The 23,628-nt window shown below is 35.7% G+C and overlaps 1 protein-coding gene across 5 annotated transcripts in view; it reads right to left on the bottom strand.

Moving 5' to 3' along the window:
* The window catches only part of MLLT10 (MLLT10 histone lysine methyltransferase DOT1L cofactor), a 134,644-nt gene that overhangs the window by 55,336 nt on the left and 55,680 nt on the right, over positions 1-23,628 (bottom strand). For all 5 annotated transcript variants that reach the window (XM_075746341.1, XM_075746344.1, XM_075746343.1 and 2 more), the window contains 3 exons: positions 18,100-18,195; positions 10,786-11,041; positions 8,163-8,729 (listed from right to left, as the gene is read on the bottom strand). In XM_075746341.1, coding sequence (XP_075602456.1) covers positions 8,163-8,729; positions 10,786-11,041; positions 18,100-18,195 — 919 coding nt within the window. The remainder of the gene's footprint in view (positions 1-8,162; positions 8,730-10,785; positions 11,042-18,099; positions 18,196-23,628) is intronic.

The following is a 23,628-nucleotide window of genomic DNA, read 5'->3' as shown; positions in this document are numbered from 1 at the left end:
TTTACAAAAAGCTCATGAACTTCTTTGAAAACCTTCCTTCACAAAACAGAAAAGCTTTACAGCTAAATTTGAAAAGTAGTAAGTACAGCAACTTAAGTAACTTTTAAGCCATCCCAGTACATTTTCTTCTCTGCCAATATAGATACAACTAACAAAAAGCCAATGTATTCATACAAATATTTATTATGTTTCAAAAATATTATATTTAGATGCCAATTCTGCAAATAATTCTGTATGAGCAAAAAATCTAGACCTACAGAATTTATTTTATCCATTATTAAATTCATATTTGGATAGAAGATTTGCAAAACTTGAATAAAAACAAAATTTCAAACATTTTCTAAATAATTACATCTTGTTACTCAGCTCTTTAAAATTATTATGTTTTTCTCCTGAAATAAATAACTAGCAAAATCTTCTTTATTTTCTTTTAAATGAAAGACCTAAAAGGGAACTCAGGAAAATACACATTTCCTTTCCTTTTTTTTTTTTTTTGGTTGGTTGGTTTTTAGAATCTGAAAGTGTTACAAGTTCATAATTTAAACATACTATTTGCTGTTGACTATCAGTGCATGATAAATAAATAAATTAATTAATTAATGTCTATTTTGAAATGTAACTAGAAACTAATTCCCAGAGTCACACCATAACTGGGGAATCCTGTTTCAAGTGCATAGTCTTCAAAATTCCCATTTTAACCTGACAGACACTTACAGTCTCATACAAGAATTAACTAGTCAGGTAAAATCTTATTTCCACAGCTGCCAAGATCTTCTCCGATATAAGCAGGCCCAAAGCAGCTTGACATACAAGCTATACCTCAGTTACTAGAACTTATCTTCCCTTCCCTGAGACATTTTTTCACTTCAGAAAGCCCTCACATCTGTTTTCACTCAAAAAAAAAAAAAAAATTGCAATTTTTTGAAAAAGGAAAACTTTTTTCTTTTGTTTCAATGCTCCAAGAGTTTCTAGTCTTGCGACATTCACAGGAGAACTGACTTGTATCTAAAGCACAAACCACTGCTTCCATGGAAAGTCAGGCAGCCTGGAGACTTTAAAGGGGGAACGGCTGAACATTGCTTGTTTTCAGCAACCCATCTAATTAAGTACTGTAAGTCTGTACTTTTCTGCAACTTTTTTTTAAAAAAGAAACAGAAAATGGTGCAATTACCAGTATGCAATTACCGATGAAAAAATCTTGACCGGGAATATTAATTTTTCCTGTATAACAATTATGATCATGCTTTTAACCATTGTTGTAAACTGAAATATTCTCAAATTAAAGATATTTCAGTTTATCGAAGAGCTTAAGACTCTCTGAAGAGGACATTTAAAAAAATCTTGATCATTGTATGCCTCTTCTCAACTTTCCTATACTCACATTTTAGTGGGAAATTAGTATCAGAATTAAATGTAGTACTCTGCTACCTGCAATATCTATGGAATAATTTCAGGTGATATAACTTTTCTATCCCTTCTTGAAATGTGCATCACAGGGACAGCAATAGCCTTTTTCTCCTAAAGCATCTCAATATGAGATGATGTTCAGATCTCCATCACTATTCAGAAATTGTTCAAAATTGTTTTCAAAACACATCTCTGTTATAAGGTTCATTGTGCAATATTTTTTTTTGTACAAACTTTCTTAATCAAGGAATTATTATTCATTACACCTGAGTACACTTCTTACAAAATACCTTTTTAGAAACCACCATGAACCCTCATAGCAAGCAGGAAGGGTTTCTTAATTTCTTCCCAATCTTTGATAAAAGCATAGAACATACCATGTGGGGAACTAATTTCTGCAGACTCATACCGCCTGACAATTCCCTGCTAACTACTGTATTTTGAAATGCATTATTTGCCCAGTTACAGTCTATTTCATATGCCAAGCTGATGCACCATGCTATTTTTTCTTTTAGAAATAAAAAGGGATAATATAGCACAGAATTACATTCATAGGTAAGAGTCAAACAAGAATCTCTGTGAGCACATGATTCGATTTTTAGCCCTAGAACTTCCCGCACCTGCAAATCCAATAAATATGCTGAACTAAACTTCTAGAAGACATACTACCTCTAAATTTTCAGAACCATTACTAAGAATTGTTCAACTTTCTCTCACTTGATCGTGTTTCACCTTTTTTGTTAGGTTAAGGATCATTATAGTATCAGTTTTCAGCTCCCCGTATGACATCCAGTCAGATAAATTTGCTCCTTAGCTTTTCTACAATAATGTGCTTTTTCCAGTCCTTGAATCCTTCTCGTGGCTCTTCTTTACACACAGCAGATACAAGAACTAGGCACTGTATTTGAAAACCAGATGCACTCTGCAGAATACAGAGTTACCTTTCTCATTAGTTTGCTGTTTATGCATTGAAAACTTTTTAAACACAGCTCAGCACTGGAAGCTGACACATAACTGATTATTCACCTTTATCCCTTTTCTTTCCAGCCTTTCCTTCCCCAGAAAGCCATCCTTATCCTGCAAGTACATATCCATGATTCTTAGACATAATCTTTTACTTTAGCTCCACCAACACAACTCTTAGTTTGTACTCTTTACCAAGAGATCCATTTTACCCTGTCCTCATACACAGATTTTTTCAGAAACTGCAATTTTCCAATACAGAGCATAATGTTGATAACTGATGCACAGGGAAATAACACAACCCCAAAATAAACACTTTGATTTAATAATTCTCTAATCAAAATTAAAATGAGACTTACCCACCAACTACATTTAATGCAAAGGTTTGCTGACTTCCTATCATTACAGGTCTTTACGTAAAACGTCATGCTGTATCAATTGAAATGGAGACATCTACTATGCCACTGCTTTTATTAAAAAATACAAAAAAAAGTCCAATAAGTTATTTTCCACAACTCACAATAACCACCATTAATTGTTACATCTTTACATCTCAAGTTATTTCCTTCTTGTATCAGACACATCCTAATTACAGAACATTAACTACCCGCCAGTCTCCTACAACTTCACAAGTTTTAAAGACTTACTGAAACCTAACACCAACAGGCTAAAAACGTGAAAATATGAGGTGCTCATCATCAGGAAATGCCTATTTATTACTTAGAACTGTAGCTGCTGCTAATACCTGTTTTAGTTAAGAACATTGATAGGAAGATCCATTTCACAATAATCCCCATTTTCATAAGCTTCTACTACCTCATATGATTTCTTCCCAATTACTTGATTAATGTCTCTATGTTTTCTACACCAACAGTCATCAATTTTAACATTTTAATCTCATAGCAAACCAACACCATTTCTGTTGAGTCTCAAATACGAAGAATGACATTCTCTGCACAAGAATTTTGTCTTGTGGATTTTCTTCACCATTTGCTTAGTTCTGAAAGGTCATTAATATCTATTAGTATCAATTTGTCCTTTCTATTCCATCTCCTCTGGAATCCAACTGGCTTTTTAACACAGTGAGACTTCTGCTTCAGCTTCTGGGGCACCTAGCAGATAAATGTAATAGCGCAAACTGTTTCAGAGTAATTTTGTCTAAACTCTTTCTCCCAATAGATTTAGCTAGTAAGTCAATGGCTACAGAGGAGTTTAAAGATAACATCATGAAGATTTAACATAAGCTCTGAGGGACTCTGTATCTCAATGAGAATGATTTCAACTTACTCATCTACTTTGAAGCTCACAGTTCTCTTACACCATCATTACCACAACAAACTTAACAGTAACATCATCTCTGCCTTCGGCAGAGGCTTCATCACTGCTTGAATCAGATGAGAAAGGAGAATAAAGCACATGGACTAAGCTGAAGCATTTAGTAAACTCATGTATAAAGCTGAAATTTGACTGCACAAGACATGAGAAAAACCCAGAGGGGCCTGTGGCAAAAAAATTAACTGTTTCTAAATCAGTTTGAAATATTGCTATATTAAAGTACAACACTGGGTTTGAATATGTCCTTTATTCCAAAAACTGTCTAGTATTATCAACCAGAGCATACAGAAGACTGATCAAGGGTAGAATATACACGACGTAGAGATAAAAATACAGGAAGACAAATTATACAGTTGTCTCAATTGTGACAGGAATTCCAGAAGATGGTGCAAGGGTGCTGCAAGAATTGGCTAACCATTTCGAGGGCCAATTTGGAATTTAAGCTTCTTCAGTCTTCTTAGGAGGAAAAAAAAAATAAATTGCTTTATAAGTTCTTGTAAGGTTTACAATACTCATAAGAGCATGAAATCAATTATGTAAAAATTAAAATATTGAAGCAAATGATCCCCTGAAGTCCTTAGCAACTGAAGGTGATATTATACAATTTGTTGTACACTTCAAATCAAGAACAGAACTGGGAAAGACAGAGAAGCATCCCTATATGCTTGAAGCATTGTAATTCTTCCAGCAGCAAGTATCTATGCAGAACTTAAAGATAACTGTGCAAAGAACTTTATCTACCATAAAACAGAAATTTCAGTTTACTTCTGACACTTGATGCTTTTCATTTTACCTTGCTGCATTATTCCACAAAAGTCAGAAGGTACTGTATGTCACATAAAATGTTTTTTCCCCTCCTACTGCTGTGGGTCATGAGTTCTCAAAAAGTTCTTCATGCACTGGAATGTACTCTAAACAAAGAGGGGCCAGAGCCTGCACAAACTGCTTGACAGAAAAATACAGAATGTATGAAAGTTATTTATCATAACTGTATTTTTTTCTTTTTCCCACCACCATATTAGTTTCTGCACTATTGTTGAAATAAAGTGCAAGTATGGTAAAAGAAACATTTGATCTTGAAATCTACTACTAGCAGAGGTAAGCATTGGGACAAGATGCTACTCATCTCTTCCAGTCCCTGTTCTTTAATCAGCACTGTTGTGAAAAGAAAAAACTAAAAATCTTCAGCAGAAGGGATCACTGCTTTACAATATTTTGGACTAGAAATCTTTAAGTATTATTCCCTAGAAGGATGCTGAGAATTAACTTAATCCTGAGAATACTAGTGTGACTTTTAAAAAGCTAAATATCTCTATAAAATTGTAGAATTCAGATGAAACCCTCCCCCATTAAAAAATTTTGGATCCTGAAATCATTCCAAACACCAGTCCCATTTTGGGGAAACCAGTATTGGCTTTCTATAACTCCAACTGACAACTGACTTATGTCTTCTTCAACAACAAACTTGCAGTGCTTGTGAATTTCCAGCAGAAAGATAAGCATGGTTTATAAATAAGCTGTTATGGGCTAAAGGAGTGCCTTTTTTTTTTTTTTAAACAGGGACAGATATTCTAGAAAATGTTAATATAAAAATTCCTTATCACTCTACCAACTAAATTTTATTTCATTTTTTAAAATTACTTTTCATTTCTCCGAGTATAGTGTTGAAGTAATGCATAGTGTATTATAAATACATTTCAGAAAAAATTATAAAGAGCATTAAGATTGAAAATTCAAGCACTCAAAATTTTGAAAGCATCAGATCAGTTGCATGGCAACTGTAATACAATCTGAGTGTACGTATTGTAACAGTTTTTAATAACATGGCCTTGTACTATTCATGGTACATCTCTGTTCTTAATAAGCAGGAAAACAAATAGTTCTGTGGACTGGAAAAAAGTTTGCAGAGGACAAATATTTTCACAAATGAGCTGAATGTTCTTACTCTGAAAGACAGTTTTATGGAAGATTTAATTATCTATAAATAGCACATGATGAATCTGCATTACCTTTTAAAATAAGCTTTCCTTCACATTTCATTGAATTTAAACATTATCTGTGAACAGGACTATCATACATTTGTGAAGCAATGATTTTCCTAATTTTTATGGATTTCAACAAGTGCTCTTAAGGAAACGGAAAAAGAATGGTAGCTTAAGATAGTTGCAGTTAAGTTTATTAAAAACAAAAAAATGAGGGAAAGACTCTTGAAAAAGTGCCTTGGAAGCTTTGTTTAGTATGGTCTAACTCATTCCTGATTCTGTTTCTTTGAAGTAACAAGGCAATTCCAAGTAAGAGTCAGTAAAAACTTTTTGGCTTGACTTTCCCCTGCATTTTCTCTCACTACATTTACATGCACAAAATCTTATTTGGGGTTTTGGGTCAAATAATTTAGATTCACTTGTCGGATTTTGTTACTGGAGAATATAGAGACATTTCAAAGAGAAACATCAACATATCGTACCTGAGAAAATGTTATGTTTCTGATAATACTGATAATACTCATATGCCCTTCCTCGTAACGAAGTTTTAAATGGACTGCTAAACCCAGAAAATGCTTATGATGAAGTGAGGAAAGCACAACTACAACCATAAGAAAGAGAGGAAATCAGGGAGAAGAGCACATTAAAACAATATGCTGAGACTCAAGTAGAAGTTTGTGGATTGATTTAGAGCTCATGCTAAAGGCAAAGACATCCCATCTGGTTTTGTTTCTTTGGGTTTTCTGTTGAGGTGATTTTGTTTATGGTTTTTGTTTGTTAATTTTTCTTTCATATTCTTTGGCACCTTCAGAAAATATCACTGGTTTAGAGCCAGTCTAAGGCTGGATAGCAAGAATCTAAGTATCCTAAACAAAGGTGAAATTATAGGCTGAATATCATGATAAAGGTAGTAAAACCTACCTGGTATTTCCATCCATGTATTTCAAAGCTTTTTACAAAGGGAGTTCAACATTATCACTGGTATTTTATAGATGGAAGACTGAGATGTAATAAAGAGGACAAAGGAAGCAAGGATGGACCTGGCCAGGGAAAGGCCTATTCTAGAAGCTGACAAGAACAGAATACTCTTAAGACAAATGTAAGGTGGGAAACATGGGTCATTCACTTCAAGATCTTATACTTCCATCTGTTACCCCAACCACAACAATACCTAAGCCATCTCAAAGGGATTATAAAGGAATAAGAAAGTTCACACTAAAATAATCATAAGACAGATCTAAATCTGTTGGATGATCTCTGTCCATAACAGATAGGAAGTTAATATGTTTTTAAAACTGCATTTTAATCAAACAGAGAGACAGTGAACTAGGAAGTTTTGCCACATACCATTTCTCCCTACTGATTTAAGTGCAGGAAATTATTTTTTTTAATATAGTTGCCACTGCTATTCCCATTATTACCCATAATAAAAATCATCATTTGCCTACATCTAACAAAGATTTTAAACAATGTGGTTTTGAGATCCAGTTTTTAAGTACCTGCCTTTTTCTGAAACAAATGTTATTTTTTTGTTTCTTGAAGTATGTATATTTAAGTATCTCTTACTTATACAATGAAAAATATACAATATAACAGCATAAAACTCTGCCCACAACCGAATATTCAAGTTCCATCTCTCTTTCCTCCCCCAAAAAAAAAGAAAAATTCAGCAAAAAAAATCCACTAGAACAACAAAAAGGACAAAATTCCAAAGTTACAAAAACAATCAGATAGTTTGCTATTTTTTTTATCCAAACACAAAGGCCTCCAAAGAAACTTCAACGCAACAAAGACTTTGGTAGATACCATATTCTGCAAGGTCATTCCACACACAGTTTTACTGGGAACAGAAAGGTCCTTCCACCCCAGATGCACACAACATTTAGAACAAAGGAAGAACAAACCAACCAGTTTCAATTGCTAAAAAGCACACACGAATATGAAAATACCATCTGGCTGCGCAGGGGTCCAGATTCAGAATATCCTTTTACATGTTTAAATTGATAACTCTCCACATAGACATTTTGATTTTTAGTCAAGCTACATTGGGAAAAATATTTGAGGGACATACTCAGCACAGCTGACATGCTTGAGTACTGATTTTGTTTTCTCTATGTAACAGAACATACAGACCACACAGTCTGTGTAAAATACCACTACTTTTAGCTAAACCTGTCACATGTCATTTCCAAAGAACCTATTTTCATGTAACTTACTCTTCCCCCTACAGCCTCAAAACCTGCATTTATATAGCATATAGGTCAATACACATGTCAATCTACTACAGCCACCTACAACACATTGGCATCTCTACATGGAACAAAACTTATTCTTCCAACAGTCATATTCTAATTTTTACTTTTTTTCCCAAAGCGACTTTCAAGATACTCTCTTCTTGAAAAGCACACTCAGAATCACAGCTAAAATAATAAAGATATATTTTGAGGTAAGAAAACAAATCCAATAAATGCCTACCTGAACCCACTGGAGATGAGCCAACACTAAGACTTTGTAAACTTCCATTCCTGAGCAAAGTTGGAGATTTTTGAAGACCAGAGCTTGTCACGCTTCCTGCAGCAGATGCCACAGATGAAGTTGGCGAAGCAGAAGAAACTGAAAGATGGGAAATACTTTCTTGACTTTTATTTCCTTTGGGTCTACCAGGCCCGTGTTTACTTTGTTTATTTCCTTTCCGTTTCTTCTCTGTTACAGTTTCTTCTTCTATTCCAGAAGTTTGAGCTCGTTTGTAAGCTGTAGAAGTAAGGCTTGAATTACCTATGTCTCCAGGTGAGCTGTCAAAGTTTTTAGATTGGGAAACAGCTGATGATGAAGGGAGACCAATTAGGGAAGTGAAACAATTGACACTCCCCTCCTGACTCCCAGTCTCTCCTTTATGTACATCTTTGGTTGATGAAGCCTGCTGAGAATGCGTGAAACTGTCACTTCGCAGGTCTGTGTCTGTAAAACTCAAAAAATCCTGGGGAGATTGAACTGAACTTCCAGAAGACGACTTTATGCTCCCAGGAGTGCCCAAAAAGCTTCCTAAAAAAGAAAGGAAAGAAAAAGTACTTTTTTCCCCCCCCTATAGTTGATGAAAATTCATGGGAAAGGTATCTTAGAATACAAAACTTTCAAGTGCAAGGACTTTATGAAAAGTGTTACCAAGAGTTAAATAATTTATTTATAAGATAACTCATTGCTTCTCTGGCTGATCTCCACTCTGCTGGATCTGATTCTCAGATTGCTATCCGAGATTCTGATTTGAATTTGGGGAACAAACAAGGTGAAAGTCAGTAAGAGGAGGTAACAACTTTGCTGTTTAGGCAACTTTGACATCCCTCATGTTTTGAAGCCACAACAAACATTTGGCGCAAGTCAGTGCAGGGTTTTTTAAACATACACATACATAAAAAGAAGGTGGCTGATAGAAACATCCTTGATCACATCTACACTATGCCTACAATCTTCCTTACCGTTCTACCTCAATCAAGGGTCTGACACAGGTCAAGGGAACAGCAATTGCACTTAATTTACCCTGGCTGAGGAGGTGTTCCACAGAAGAGGTATTTTTCAAAACAACAGGAGAGGAAGTGGAGAAAAGTGTACAAAATTGGCATTTTAAGATTTCTTTAGCACTGTCAGAGAACCATAAAGATCTTTTGTGTAACAGAATTACATTGCTTCTGTAATATTTAGAAGGCAGTCATTTCATCACTGTGTTAGCACACGCAAGGCATAAAATGGAGCACACTTAGGAAATACAAACATCTACTTTCACTGAAATTCAGTAATCTTATATGGGTGGGTGCACGTAGAACTCAGACTGATGACGACTATCCTGTCGAGAAAATACTCCTAAATACAACATTAGGTATAAAAAAGTCCTTTAAAAATTACTGGTTTATCATTAGTACTCCATTAAATATTATTAAGAGTTCCATTTAAAATATCATTTCCATTAATACAGCAATTAAAAAATAATAAAAATGTTTTGTATTTTAATAAGTTACATCGACTTCACTTAATGCAGCCTTAAAGAAAATGCACGCACATAGTAAAGATCTATTTTGCCATCTGCAGTGAGCAAGATTTTTCCTTAAATGCAGGATTTCAGAAGGCAATTTTCAAAGTTTTGAGAATTTAAACAAAAAAACACTTCATTTTTTTCAATTAAAAAAAGCCTGAAATACTGAAAGAGTTCTAGGCAGATTTAAAAGTGCTTGCTGCATAAATAAACTCAAAGAAAGAGCAACATCATAAAGCAGAAAGGACAGTCAACTATGACACACCACAGCAAAAATTATGGAAAAAGAATTACTTTATAAAATGTCTAGTTTATTGTGTTTCAAAATAACATATTTCATTAGTTTCAAAATAGCATGGTTTATTAGTTAAGTAATAAAAAACAGACTTTAAAATTTTTTTATTTTTCTTCAGCTCTGATAAAGATGTCATAATAAAATTAGCTTTTTAGAAGCACCAATGGTGCATTTAGTGGGTTTTAGTACGTTCAAAAAGTCAAACTTATGTAAAACAAAAAGGTAAATAAACTGTATACACTTCTCACGTAATCATTTTCTGCTTATGTATTTCAATGAGAAAAAATAAAAGTAAACGGGTCTTTCACTTTTAAGAAAGTGGTGTATTTTAAATGTCTGCATCTTGAAAACTTATTTAGGGGCCATGACATCCTATACATGAGGTAGTCTGGTTTGATTCTAGTATGGGCTAATTAAAAAACATTAGTATTATCCCCTTAAAGGGCTAAGAAAGACCCTTAGACTCAAAATCATATGTTAAATTTTACTCCAGACTAGCTTTTCAGCACATAAAGAAACTTCCAGGTTTAGCAATTAAAGAGAATACCTTATAGTCTAAACAAAAGCATCAGTTTTGCCCTTTAAAGATGTACAACCTTCTTTTTCATGTTATGACAATGAACATTTTTTCCCTGAAAAAGTTGGATTTTTTTTTTCCTCAAAGTGAAACAACATTCTCATTACTGAGGATAAAGGATGAATTACTTTTCAAGTTTTAAATATGTAAGATTTCTAATTCATGTCAAAGCAGAAGTCGTGTACGGCATAACGATTAATACCTTGCTGAAAAGGGCTAGCTGCAGTCACAGTTGTTCCTGGATTTCTTCCAGCACCAGGCTTTCTTCCCCTCTGACCTGAGCTATGACCTGCAGATTTCTTCCCTTTGCTCTCTGACCCTCTAGCCTCTGAAGAATCTTTTCCACTTGAAACATGTGTAGAAACTTCCTGGAAATTTGCATTTGTAAATCGAGCTGTGGTATCTTCCAACCGCTTCAAGGAGCCCGACATGGAGTTGTTGCTAGTGCTTGTGTATGTCTAGCATTTTGGTAAGAGAAAAGAAATAAGAGAAAAGAAACAGATCACACAACTCTAAGAAAAGAACAGTTTAAAAGAACCCATTCCTTCAAATAAACTTAGCAGTGTTCAAATACTAAAGTAACTGGAAAGAGCAGGAATTACATAAACTGATGTTAACATTTTCAGTAAACAATTGAAGTGCATAAAACTTCATTTTGTGGAAAAAACGCACAAAAATAAGATCAGCTTTGCCTAGGATTTTTACTTCATTGAGGTAAATGGATTAATCTCAAACCTATGGTTGCACAGTCTTTATATTCTATTTAAATAGGATATTGTTATTTTGCTGCTTAAAATTAAAAATAAAAAAGGAGACTTTAAATGCTTTTCTGAAAATACAATTTTTATGTAGTTTGTTTTGTCAAACTGGAAACATTGTTCCATCAGCAGTGGAACTGATGAAGGCTTCAGAACCTAGGAACTTGCATTTTTAAGACTTTCTAGTCTCAACGCTGAATCAAAATCAACTCCAACAAGCCCAACTGCCCCTTATGTCTTCACTTCCCATCACCACACTAGGATTCCCTGCCATCTGAATCATCCCATTTAGCCAGTTCCTTAAGTATCGTCAAGTAAAGGCAAGAGATGAGATGTAGCTGGCGAAAACACGTGCAGGAATGACTGGCTACCAACTATAAACCTGCTGCCTGACAGGAAGGAAAAAGCATAACATGCTCTTGAATTCTCAACATAGATTTCATCTTCAACCCCCACTCATGCCCAAAAATTTTGGCCCTTCTCCTACACCCACAACTCTTCACAGGGCTTTCAAAAATTTTATCTTTAGGCCTGATATTCTTCCATTAAATTTTGTCAGAACCGTTCATATTGGTGAACAACAGTCAAAACAGGTTCACAGAAAGTAATTAGGTGGGCAGGGAAACTTTGTGCACAGCATTAGGAAACCACACAAAGGAGTATAATTATTTTCATAATAATAAAAAGAATTGGAGTTGTAATAGCAAAAGTTTAATATCAGAAAGAAAATTAAAGCCAAATTAGGAAAAAGGAAATACTATTCTACTGTTGTTTATACTCAAGCCAGCAAGTAAAATAGCCTTTTGACTGTATAAAGCTGCTTCAACAAAAGAATACGGATCAATCCTAGAAGCTGCTCATCTGTTCAAAACAAGCTTAGTTTGTTTTTCAGTTCTTTATTGAAGTTTAAAATAGAATCTAAGTTAATCTCCATTAAAGACCGTGCAAACACATGCTTCTTAAAATTGAGCATATACACATGTTTTTCTCTTCCCTGATTGGGATGTTTGCTGAATTTAAGCCTACAACAGAATATTTCCTCATCTTTACATACAGCTTTATATAGCTGGTATAAAAAGTTTTCCATATTTTTACTAAAACAGCTGAGACATTTACACAGAAGTTACTTTTCAGCTGCAAATGCCAGAAGGTAACTAAATATGCAAGCTTTGAGCAAGATGAAAAATTCAGTTTATTTGCGCACAGCCCTGTATGAATTATTATAAACAGCAATATATTATGGATTTTCTGAATAACAGTGAAGAAAAATCAGTTTAAGTTTGTTAAAGTACAATGTTAAAAATAATTTACCTCAAACTCATATTGCTATACTGGTAACTGTTTCTAATGCAGATGGAGTAAATTCTAAGGTAAGTTTAGTAGTTAACTTTTTGAACTATTACAAAGTCCACAAGTATGCTCAATTTTCCTGAAATTGATGTGTCACTTGACCTGAGTTAAGCGGCAGTGGTTCAAATTTGGGTCACTTGAACAAAGGTTTTCCAGACATGCAATAACCCAAACCAAAAATCAGGCTTTTTCTAGGATCCAGGATTTCTCCTCTTACCTAATTCCTTCCTTTCCTATCTGCTATCCACTTAGTTGAATATTAGTAGCAAGGATAATTCTCTATAGGTATCAACAATCATAGTTTGATGTTATCTAGTACCTCTTCTCAATTACTGCAGGGAATTTATTTACTTTTCATTTTAAAGGGAAATAAAGAGTTTAACGTAGCTCTACAGACTGGCCAGGGCTAGGCAATGACAAGTTGGCATTAATTTGCATACACTCTGCAGAGATTTGGTCTGACTGCAAGCCCGAATCCTACTATTAGTAGATTTTGGAGAACATGCATGCACATCGCAGTTCTGCTTTTGAAAATTTTGATCCAACAAGTATTTTTGTTTTGGAAGGTGCTGTAAAGTGTTCTGAAGTCTACATGCTTATTTAGAACATCTTGAACAGTAATATGATGCAATAAACCCTAAGCAAAGTAAAATTAGTATCATTTAGTCAGTATGTTTTTTCCACAGACTATATTCCTTACTTTAAGAAGTTAATCACAACAAAGTGCCCTAAACCAGATACACATACATCAAGAATCCACAAGATACGCAATAGGATCTAAGGTAAAACTGCAACACAAACCTTAGATAATTAAGCTAATCAGTTTATACAACAACCTACTCACTGCTAAACAAACTGCTTTTCTAAAATGCTAAGTTCTAAAAGACAAAGGCCTAACAGAAACATCTCTGAAAAACCCTTAATACGCTGTGGCAAAGTTGTATTTTTTTGTTTGCTTTGGGTTTTTTTGAGGTCAGGAGAGTGAGAGTGGCAGAGAGCAAGGATCTGAGGATAGCGGTAGAAAATCTTTGTTTATTTACTGACTGGCTTCAGCCAAACTAGCCAAAGGGGTATTCCATTCCATGCCATATGACATCATGCCCTATGACATCAGGCTGGCCAGGGAGGAGCTGCTGCTTGGGGACAGGCTGGGCATCGGGCTCCAGGCAGAGAGCAAACTGCACTGTGTATCGCCCACTTCATAGATTCTAAATACTGTTGTTGTTATTTTCCTCTCCCTTTGCTGTCCCTGTAAACCGTCCTTACCCCAACCCACAAATTTTACCTTTTTCTTCCAATCCTCCTCCCCATCCCACCAGGGGGCAGGGGGAAGAGTGAGCAAGCGGCCCCATGGTGCTCAGCTGCCAGCTGGGGCCGAACCACAACAGCTTCCCATAAACCAGTTTGCAGGTTTTTTCCCCAAAAAGCATGCTTTTACATTGCCAAATATAAAAGTGCATAGAGAGCTACCACCATTTTTATGCCCCCCCATATATCACTCTGTGCTCCCTGAAGAGTTATACCATCCATCTGTACCAAGTCTTAAAACTTCTGGGAAAGCTTTAGATTTACGGTAAAAGCGTAATAATCATTCTTGCTATACACTGTACATCCCAAGGCTTGAGAAGCCTTTAGCCCTGATACAGACATATAGGGTGGTATTCTTGCACTCAGAAGGGAAGTAGCACAGCAGGTAATCCTCCACAAAAATGCTGGATGGCAAGAGTATGGTCCAAGCAAAAACAAACAAACAAAAACCCCCAAAACCAAAAAACAATGCGCACACGCACACATATACCCCATAGCCTACAAACACCTTACTGCTGTAGGGTAGTGATGTTCAATCACACGGAATAGCGATTTCCCTGCTCTATTCATCATCTTCTGTATCTCACTGTGGTAGGATCTGAGCACCTGCCTTGAGAACCAGGTTGGGCTGACAGTCAGGGTGAACTGAGGAGTTTTATCATCGTCACCTCTATTATTACAGATAAAATTCAGTGAGCTGTACTTTCTGTTTGCAGTATTGTTTATTTAGTTACTGGCTACAATTTGAATGCAGATACACTATCTTGTGTATCCTTATGTATGTCAATGTTTTGGAGTTTTGTTTTCATTAATAACACTTCCCCCTCCTTCTGCCCTCACCCCCGTCCCCCCAAGAAAAAACAAAGGACAACTGTTATTTTTCTGAATCTGTTAAACCACATGCATTTTTAAACTCTCAATACAAGCCAAAGCACAAAACCTGAGACAGAAGCTTTTATGAGGACTAAATAAAGGGCTGATTGCTCTTCCCAACTAAGATGAAGGTCAGAAGAAAACCTCATCTGAAGAGGCAGAGAGAGAATTGAAATTCCCAAGTTATTTTAGTCCTCCTTTAAATATTCTGTATCTATGCTCCAAAAGGAAAGTGAAAATTTTGTTAGTACATTAATCAAAGAGTAGTTAAGAATTTCTTATTTCAAACTTTTTCAAACTTAACTGATCCAGACTAAGCAGTGTTTGCTGAGACATTACGGGGATGCACAAAAGTGCCTCTCTAACGGCATACTTGTATCTCAACATCAGTAACATTTATTGGGATTAAATTTTGCAGAACAAAGAGGCAAGCCAAGTATACTAACTCACATCATGTAAATCCACAGCTTATTCTGCAGCCTTTCATGAATCTACCTTAAGAAGCCACTCATCCAAATAAAAGCATACTTTGAAGAATCACCTGCATAAATGGTCATTACCACTGTATCGCAAAGGATTTAACTTCTTTGAAAACGAAAACCAAAATTCATTTCAAATTCCAGTGTCCCTCACAGGAACAATGTGGTGGCAGAAGTGATTATATACCATAATAAAATAATGTATTCACTGCAAAGACAGACTGCTGTGAAAAAAGACATCAATTCTAAATCAATTCTAACAATTCTATGTAAAAATACACAAAAAAGTAACATTAATATTCTGAATCAAATATTTATCTCAGAATAAAACAAAGCTTGTTTTATAATTAAAATTTCAACATTTTGAGGAACACACTATGAATTTATAACCTAGAAAAGCAAATGCATGTAAATAGTGTCAAAAGGACTTAGGGAAAAAAAATTAAAATAACTGAAGGAACTAGCCACAAAAAGTCCCTTCCAAATATCCAGCAGCTACTTTTTGAAAAAACATAATCATACATAGTAACTTGTTAAAAAAATGAACACCAATTTTCCTGATGGTCTGAAACATTATATAAAGAAGATAGAAAATGAAGCAGATAGCTTAGGTAGAAAAAAACTACAGGATGCAAAAGGTTAAAAAAAAAACCTGAAAGGACATGAGTTGATATTTAAATTCCACTATGAATACTTCTGTTTTAGTTTAATTCAGTTATAATTTAAGTTCTACAGTTACAAGGAGTTTCTGTTCTCTTTTTTATTTGCTCTAGCTCTACCTTGCTACTAACCATAGGAGTTGCAACATTTTTTAAAATATTACCTATTTAATTATTTTTAAGACTATAAAGAGGTGAGGATTAGGTATTCAGAAGAATGTAAAAATATTTAAAATGTTCCTATTATAAATTCTACAGACTTAAATACAAAAATATGTTTGACTTGCTATACATACATATATAGTACAATCTCAATTCTTTACTTGGATTAGAGGTCTGCTAAAAATGGGATTTTACTCTTGTTCACCTTACTAAAGTGTACACCATTGAGTTGTAACCCATGTAATTAAGAAAAGACTAGGGAGAACAAAGCAATTCAGTTTAGCAGAAAAACAGAATCCAACTGTCTTCAGCATTAAAAGCATATTCTAATAGGTAGGACTCAAAAATAACCAGTATTTCAATATATTTTCTTTAACTTTTACACAAATATACAGTAGTATCACTTTTTGGTAAAACTTACGATGATGATTAGATAATCAAAGTACAAAAGGGATGTAATTCAAGAAAGATAAGATCATACATAGCACAAAATCGAAACAAAAATTGTAGAGTTTAAAGGAAGTTGCCATACAAGAAGCCTCATGTACAGGCTATGAATTTTATGAGTTGTCTCAGACTCAAGAGGAATATGTTCAGGACAAATTAATAAAATGAAATAACACATCACATGGACCAGTCAGTACTATTCAAAGAGTTTTACAACTTAATTTCAATAAAAACTGTCACACTCACTGACTGAAATGTCTAATCATTCTTAAATCAAAACAGTAAAGCAGCAAATTGATTCTTTTTTCTTTTTCTTTTTTTTTCTTTTTTTTTAAAATAAAGAGTTTTTGGGAGTTTCAGAAAACCACTGACTAATAAGTCTCACTTAACACAATAGTGTCAAAGAGAATACAGCAGAACCAGAAACAAGACTAATTTATCAGAAGCAGGAGTCACAAATAATGGGATGTTAAAAGATACACATCCTCAAGTTAATAATCCCACTATTGAGAATAACGAAATATCCAAAGAATACTAAAAAATAACTTTCTTAGTGAGGATTCTTGAAGTTGATACTACTAGTTGAAGGAATACTTGCAGGAACTAGAGAAAGCTGTTATTTCAATTGTTTTACCCTGTCCTGAAAAGGTCTTGGTGTACCACATGCAAACAGACAAATTTGTTGAATATTGCATCTCAGCAACCAAACTACATAGAGTTAACAGAAGCTTCAGCATCTATGCTAAAAAAAAAGTATTTATATACTAACAGCTAATTAATTCCAACCACGATTCCCCGACTCGGATGTCAAACATGCCCACATCAATGGGACAAATGTTTTCCAACTTTGAAGCCAGAAAACCCATTTCTCAGTACTGCTACTCACTCTGTAATACCATCATTAGTGTCATTTTCTTGGCGGATAGCAAAAGCCATTCTCATAGAGTACAATGAGAACTGTCATTATTTAACCCTCAGCGTTGTCTCTTGAGTTAGGTATTTGCTAGCACATTAACAGGAAGGAAAGACCACAGAACCAAGTGGAGCAGACTGCTAAAAAGGCAACGTGATATTACAAGCGTATAAAGCATGAGCTGTAATTTCATAATTACCACCTTAAATGCTTACAGGTTCTGTGACAGCTCAGCACACACAAGTGAATTTCAAAGAAAAGATTTTCTAAAACTTCTCCAACTATTGAACGTAAGTTAATGAAATAAAACTTACTGGGACATCAGTGGCTCCTGATTGAGGTCATTAAATCACTCACTATTCAATTACAAAAATCTAAGCCTTTCTTCATATCACAAACCTCAAAGTATTTTAGGATTTTACATTATAGGGAAAAACACCAAGTGTACTTGATAATTATAGAATCTATGCCATTATAAAACTCCTGTACATATAGTGGAATGATTACATCATGAAATTTCAACATAAGTAATTGAAGCAGAAGAGGAGGAAAAACAGATTGACTTACTTTCTCTGTAGTTACAGTAAGGGATGGAACCAAGGATGGTGAGGACTCCGACTGCTTCTTATATTTTTGCTTGTGTTTATCTTTCTCTTTATATTTCTACAAGTTATAAAAGAGAATATAACCTAAGTTCAGCTTCATCTTTAACATAACTCATTTTACCTAGCATCAGGTGTTATCAAAATTTAAGAGAGATGGTAATAATGTCCCATGCAATTTTAATGGAAACAACATTAATGTTTTGAAATTTTTATAGTATAATTTTATAAAAGCAAATCAAGTATTTATATTTGCTTTTAAAACACACAGACTGAAATTCTTCAACTATAGCCAGCATTTATGAATCCACTGTTATTAATATTATCCATCTTCCCAATAATCTATTAATCAGCAAAAGAAACTGGATTAAAAACAGAGACATGGCTTCTGTTTCAGAGGTCTTCCTGAATTTCTCACCAAAGATTTCTATCTTCCTGCGTTTCTGCACCTTCACAGTATTTTTTGTTGCGATATTACTGTAAATTAATGCAAGGTTTCAGCTCTGGCTACCCTACTGTCATCTCCATGCCCAAGAATGTGAAATTCGATTTAGATTTCATTCCCAAAAAGGTGCATACAGTTTACATACTAAATAAGTACCTTCCATGTTAAACTGAACAAAATACCAAAAGCTATACAAATCAAGTGTACTTTCTAAAGAAGCTGAGAATTTAATTTATTTTGTTTTAAACACAACATGAAGCATTGGCTGTGTGGATGAAATCGTGCAGAGAGAAAATAATTTCTTAACCCCATAGCCTTTAAAGTATAATAGAAGTCTTCCATACAGGTAGAAATCAATTCTTAGAGGATTACAGAATCAGACTCAAATTGTATTTGTTTAAATAATTCAGATGAATACAAAAAAAACCCAAACAAAACCCAAATGAAACAAAAAAACCCCACCGAAAAACCACCAAAAACCCAACCACAACCAAAAATAACCACAACCCCAGAGTGTGACAATTCAACTTAGAATAGAGGAGGAGTTCAGTATTTTTACCAATATAATCAAAACCAAGTCTAGAAGGTCACTTTTTCCTTAGCATCATAATATGGTTTATTCGACAGCCAACATTAGAAGACGCAGAGAAACTGCAGCTGTGAGAGAGAGTTACTTGTAAGCTACTGGCCCTCAAGTATTTTGCTTCTTGTATTTGTGGAATTTTTGTGTACTCATACAAAACTCAGTAGAACAGTATCATCTTATGGCTATTTGTTCAGAATAAGTGCTTCGACAGAAAATTGCCCCAAAAGCGCATTCAAAGAGATTGACACAAGAGGTTTAAAACTCCCATTGAGTACCCTGAAAAGATGAGGAAAACAAAATGTGTAAGTCTGAATAGTCGTATGAAAACTCAGTAACTGTTTTGAATCTTAAAAATGATCCATGCTGATCCTTCTCTAACTATCAAAATTATTATCCAGACCCTCAAAAGAAAACATTGTTTGTTCAACAGTGACTGCACAACCACTCTCACCAAGCACCAGGACGAGATGTAACACATGCATACTCCATTCAGGTATCACCAAGTATCGGTTTTCTATTTCAGTCACAATGGAAGAAATATCAGAAACTTCTTTCATGGAATCAGCCCGAGAGAATAAGAGAATGGATTCTCAAATTCTCTAGTAAAGTAGAATCAGTTAATTGACAATCTAGATGCAAAGCTGAAAGCAAAACACATTTCTCTCTACCTTTATGAACTTTAAATACCAGCTGACTCACTTAGAGATCACCTTGTCTCTAACCAGCTGCAAATCCATTTAACTAAACTTATAACCTAATTTTGCTAGGAAGGAAATAGTTTCACCAAGAAAATTCATAAAGTACCAAAGCCATCTTCACCGAGATATCATGCAAAAATGTACTTTCTAGAATACAATATGTAAAGTCCTTCTGATTCTTGTACACTTAAAACTCAAAAGAAGGTCCAAGAGATCTCTTTAAAAAGCGAATGGGGATTTCTAGCTTTGTTTTTTTCATACACTGAAGTGAACTTGTTTCTCCCCAGTGTGCTGCTTGGATAGAAATAGGAGTCTTCCTTTTCTTAAAGTGTGCAGGTCTCATAATTACAGTAATGTACACCATAAGGTAGGATTTCAATTGTTAAAAATCTAATATAGGCTTGTGGGGGGAGTTTTAGATTGAGGACTCTGGTTTTGTTCTCTTTTGGGTTTTTTTGTTTGTTTGGGGGTTTTTTGGATTTGGGTTTTGTTTTGGGTTTTTTTGAGGGAAGACTGTTTTTGTTTGGGTCTTTTTAGACCTGGAAAATACACATTTGAAAGAAAGAAAAAAGTATGGAGAGGAGGGATTCAAATGCACTGCACAGCCTTTTCAATAATCTCTTAAATGTAACAGTCCCAAAAGTGCTACCCATACTGCCAGAAAACAAGCAGGGATCAAGAGAAACCAGAAGCATCTACACCAAGACTGCCATGTTATCCATCAAATGTGTTGATCCAAAAGCCTTTCATCAGTGCTGGTTACCCAGCTTACTGTATCATCAGTGTACACGTTTAGATAAACTTAAGTAACAATTTCACTGAACTCCAAACAAGCCTCAAGAAGGAAGTTATGAAATGTAAATCTAAGCCACTGCCTGAGTTTCTTTAGCTTTCATCATTTTACTAGTAAATTCAAATCACCCTCAAGAAATTTTTTGATTTATAATTCTGGAGCCAAAAGGCAATGACTTTAATATGCTTTAAGATGAAAATTCACAGCAATATCAGTAAACAATAGGAAACATTCAAATGAACATGTTTTACAATCTCTTCTGTTGACTTTCTTGTTTTCTTTTACTTCCAGTGTTAATTTTGTTTGAAAGGCAAAGGAACATAGAATTCTGATCAAAGGAACAGTCAGGAGGACTTCAAATTACGTTCTGTAATGTACTGAAATCACTTTGATAGTAGTCTCAACAGAAAAGGGTGTGTCGAGAAGGAAAAGAGGGATTCAAGAACGGGGGAATGGAGGGAGCATAAACAAGCAAGAAAGAATATGCTTTAAGTTCTGTAAAGCAAAGCAACCACATCAAATTCCTCTCCCAGCTCCAAAACATCAACACAAGTTTTGCCAGGACAGCTTACCAAGGTTACAGCTTACCACTCAAGGCCTCTCCTTTTTTTTTTTCTTTTTCTTTTTTCTTCCTAAAGAAAGTTCAGAAGTCCTACTTCTGAATGTGAATTGACTCCAGATGCAAATAACATCAAAGAAGTGGAGAACACTTCACTGCAGGAAAACCTTTGAAAAGAATGCTCAGGTTTTACACTGATAAGAATAAAAATTTCAGCAATAACCTGCTGAGATGAAGAGATTTAGCTCCCACAAAGTCACTCCTTGCAGTTGCACCCCCTTCTCACCATAAAGATGCATACAAAGCATAATAAGAGTTCTGAAATATCTATCCACTTTGGGATCCAGAAAAGGAATAACGGACATTAATTCCACAATACAAATATGATAGCTTTCAGTGAAGTCTGTTTCAAAGGACACACAAACCAGTCATCTTCCCTACTGCCAGAAAAAGAACAAAGAAAGAGTTGGCCCTTCACAGACTACTCACTGAATGCCTCGCATTTGTAATACCTCCTATCATCAGCCACAGCTCAAAAAAACCCCCAAACAAAACCCCAAAACAACATCATCGCAGCAGCTCACTAAGATAAACGTCCACCCATATGGAAATTCACTATTCTAGGCAAGTGTGGTGGGTTGACCCTGGCTAGAGGCCAGGTGCCCACCAAAGCCACTTCATCACTCCCCCCCTCAGCTGGACAGGGGAGAGAAAATATAATGAAAGGCTCACGGGTTGAGATAAGGACAGGGAGAAATCACTCAACAATTACCATCATGGGCAAAACAGACTCGACTTAGAAAAATTAATCTAATTTATTACCAAACAAATCAGAACAGGACAACGAGAAACTAAAAACTAAATCTTAAAACACCTTCCCATCACCCCTCCCTTCTTCCTGGGCTCAACTTCACACCCAATTTTCTCTGCCTACTCCCAAGCAGTAGCACAGGGGAACGTGGGTTGCAGTCAGTTCATCACACATTGTCTCTGCCACTCCTTCCTCCTCAGGGGGAGGACTCCTCACACTCTGCCCCTGATCCGGCGTGGGGTCTCTCCCACGGGAGACAGTCCTCCACCAACTTCTCCAATGCGAGTCCTTCCCATGGGCTGCAGTTCTTCATGAACTGCTCTGGCATGGGTCCCTTCCACGGGGTGCAGACCTTCAGGACCAGACTGCTCCAGCGTGGGTCCCCCATGGGGTGACAAGTCCTGCCAGCAAACCTGCTCCAACACGGGCTTCCCACAGGGTCACAGCCTCCTTTGGGGTCATCCACCCGCTCTGGCATGGGGTCCTCCACGGGCTGCAGGTGGATATCTGCTCCACCATTAACGTCCATGGGCTGCAGTGCGACAGGCTGCCTCACTATGGTCTTCTCCACAGGCTGCAGGGGAATCTCTCTGTTCTGGCACCTCCAGCACCTCCTCCCCCTCCTTCTGCACTGACCTTGGTGTCCGCAGAGTTGTTCCTCTCACATCTTCTCACTCCTCTCTCTGGCTGCAAAAACTGCTCCTCAGTTATTGTTTTTTACCTTCTTAAATATGTTATCACAGAGGCGCTACCACAGTTGCTGATTGGCTCGACCTTGGCTAAGCTCCGTCTCGGAGCCGGCTGGCATTGGCTCTGCCCAACCTAGGGGAAGCTTCTAGCAACTTCTTGCAGAAGCCACCCCTGTAGCCGCCCACCCTCCCCCTGCCCCCCCAACCTTGCCATTCAAACCCAATACAGCAAGGTCATAATATCAAATGTCTGACCTTTTACAAGCTTTACTGTAAGGAAAAAAAGGGCAGAAATTATTCTTAACAAGGACTGAAAATAATACTGCTAGTAAGTGAAAGCTAAGGGAGCCCTGAGAGCAGGCAGAAGCTACATATCCCATTTAGATATTCAGGCTTAAATTTTTTGAAGATTCATAGGGATGAGTTCAGATGTTCCAAACACCTGTATTTTAAGATAGATGCAGAGCTGATAAATGCAATGACACATTCCGTAAAAAACAGGATTTAGCAGAAGAAACATTCCAAGGAAGAATACATTAAAAAATACAGGACCAACTACAAAACTGACAAAGGAAACGCCAATCTTGGTTCACAAATAGGGTAGCTCAACAGACCAGATTCAGGCAGCTCCTGAAACCTTTCTTACTGTAAGAAAAATAAGGTGCGATTGGCATGTAGCTATTGGGTAAGCAGCTGTAACATTATTCATCCTAGAACTTGAAGAGCCCTGATTTATGATGTAGCTAAATACCAAAACAAAATACCTAGAGTTCATATGTCATGATTAATCAGAAAGCTTTATTTATCACTAGGGATCTCATTTTTGGCTTTTGTTTCTTAAAATTATGTAATACCTCCTTAATTCCAATAGCTACATGCTGCAAGATAAGAAAATAAATATGGTGCAAGATTT

This window comes from Balearica regulorum, chromosome 2 (assembly GCF_011004875.1).
Source record: "Balearica regulorum gibbericeps isolate bBalReg1 chromosome 2, bBalReg1.pri, whole genome shotgun sequence".
Classification (NCBI taxonomy): Eukaryota; Metazoa; Chordata; class Aves; order Gruiformes; family Gruidae; genus Balearica; species Balearica regulorum.
This window is presented reverse-complemented; position numbering and strand designations above follow the sequence as displayed.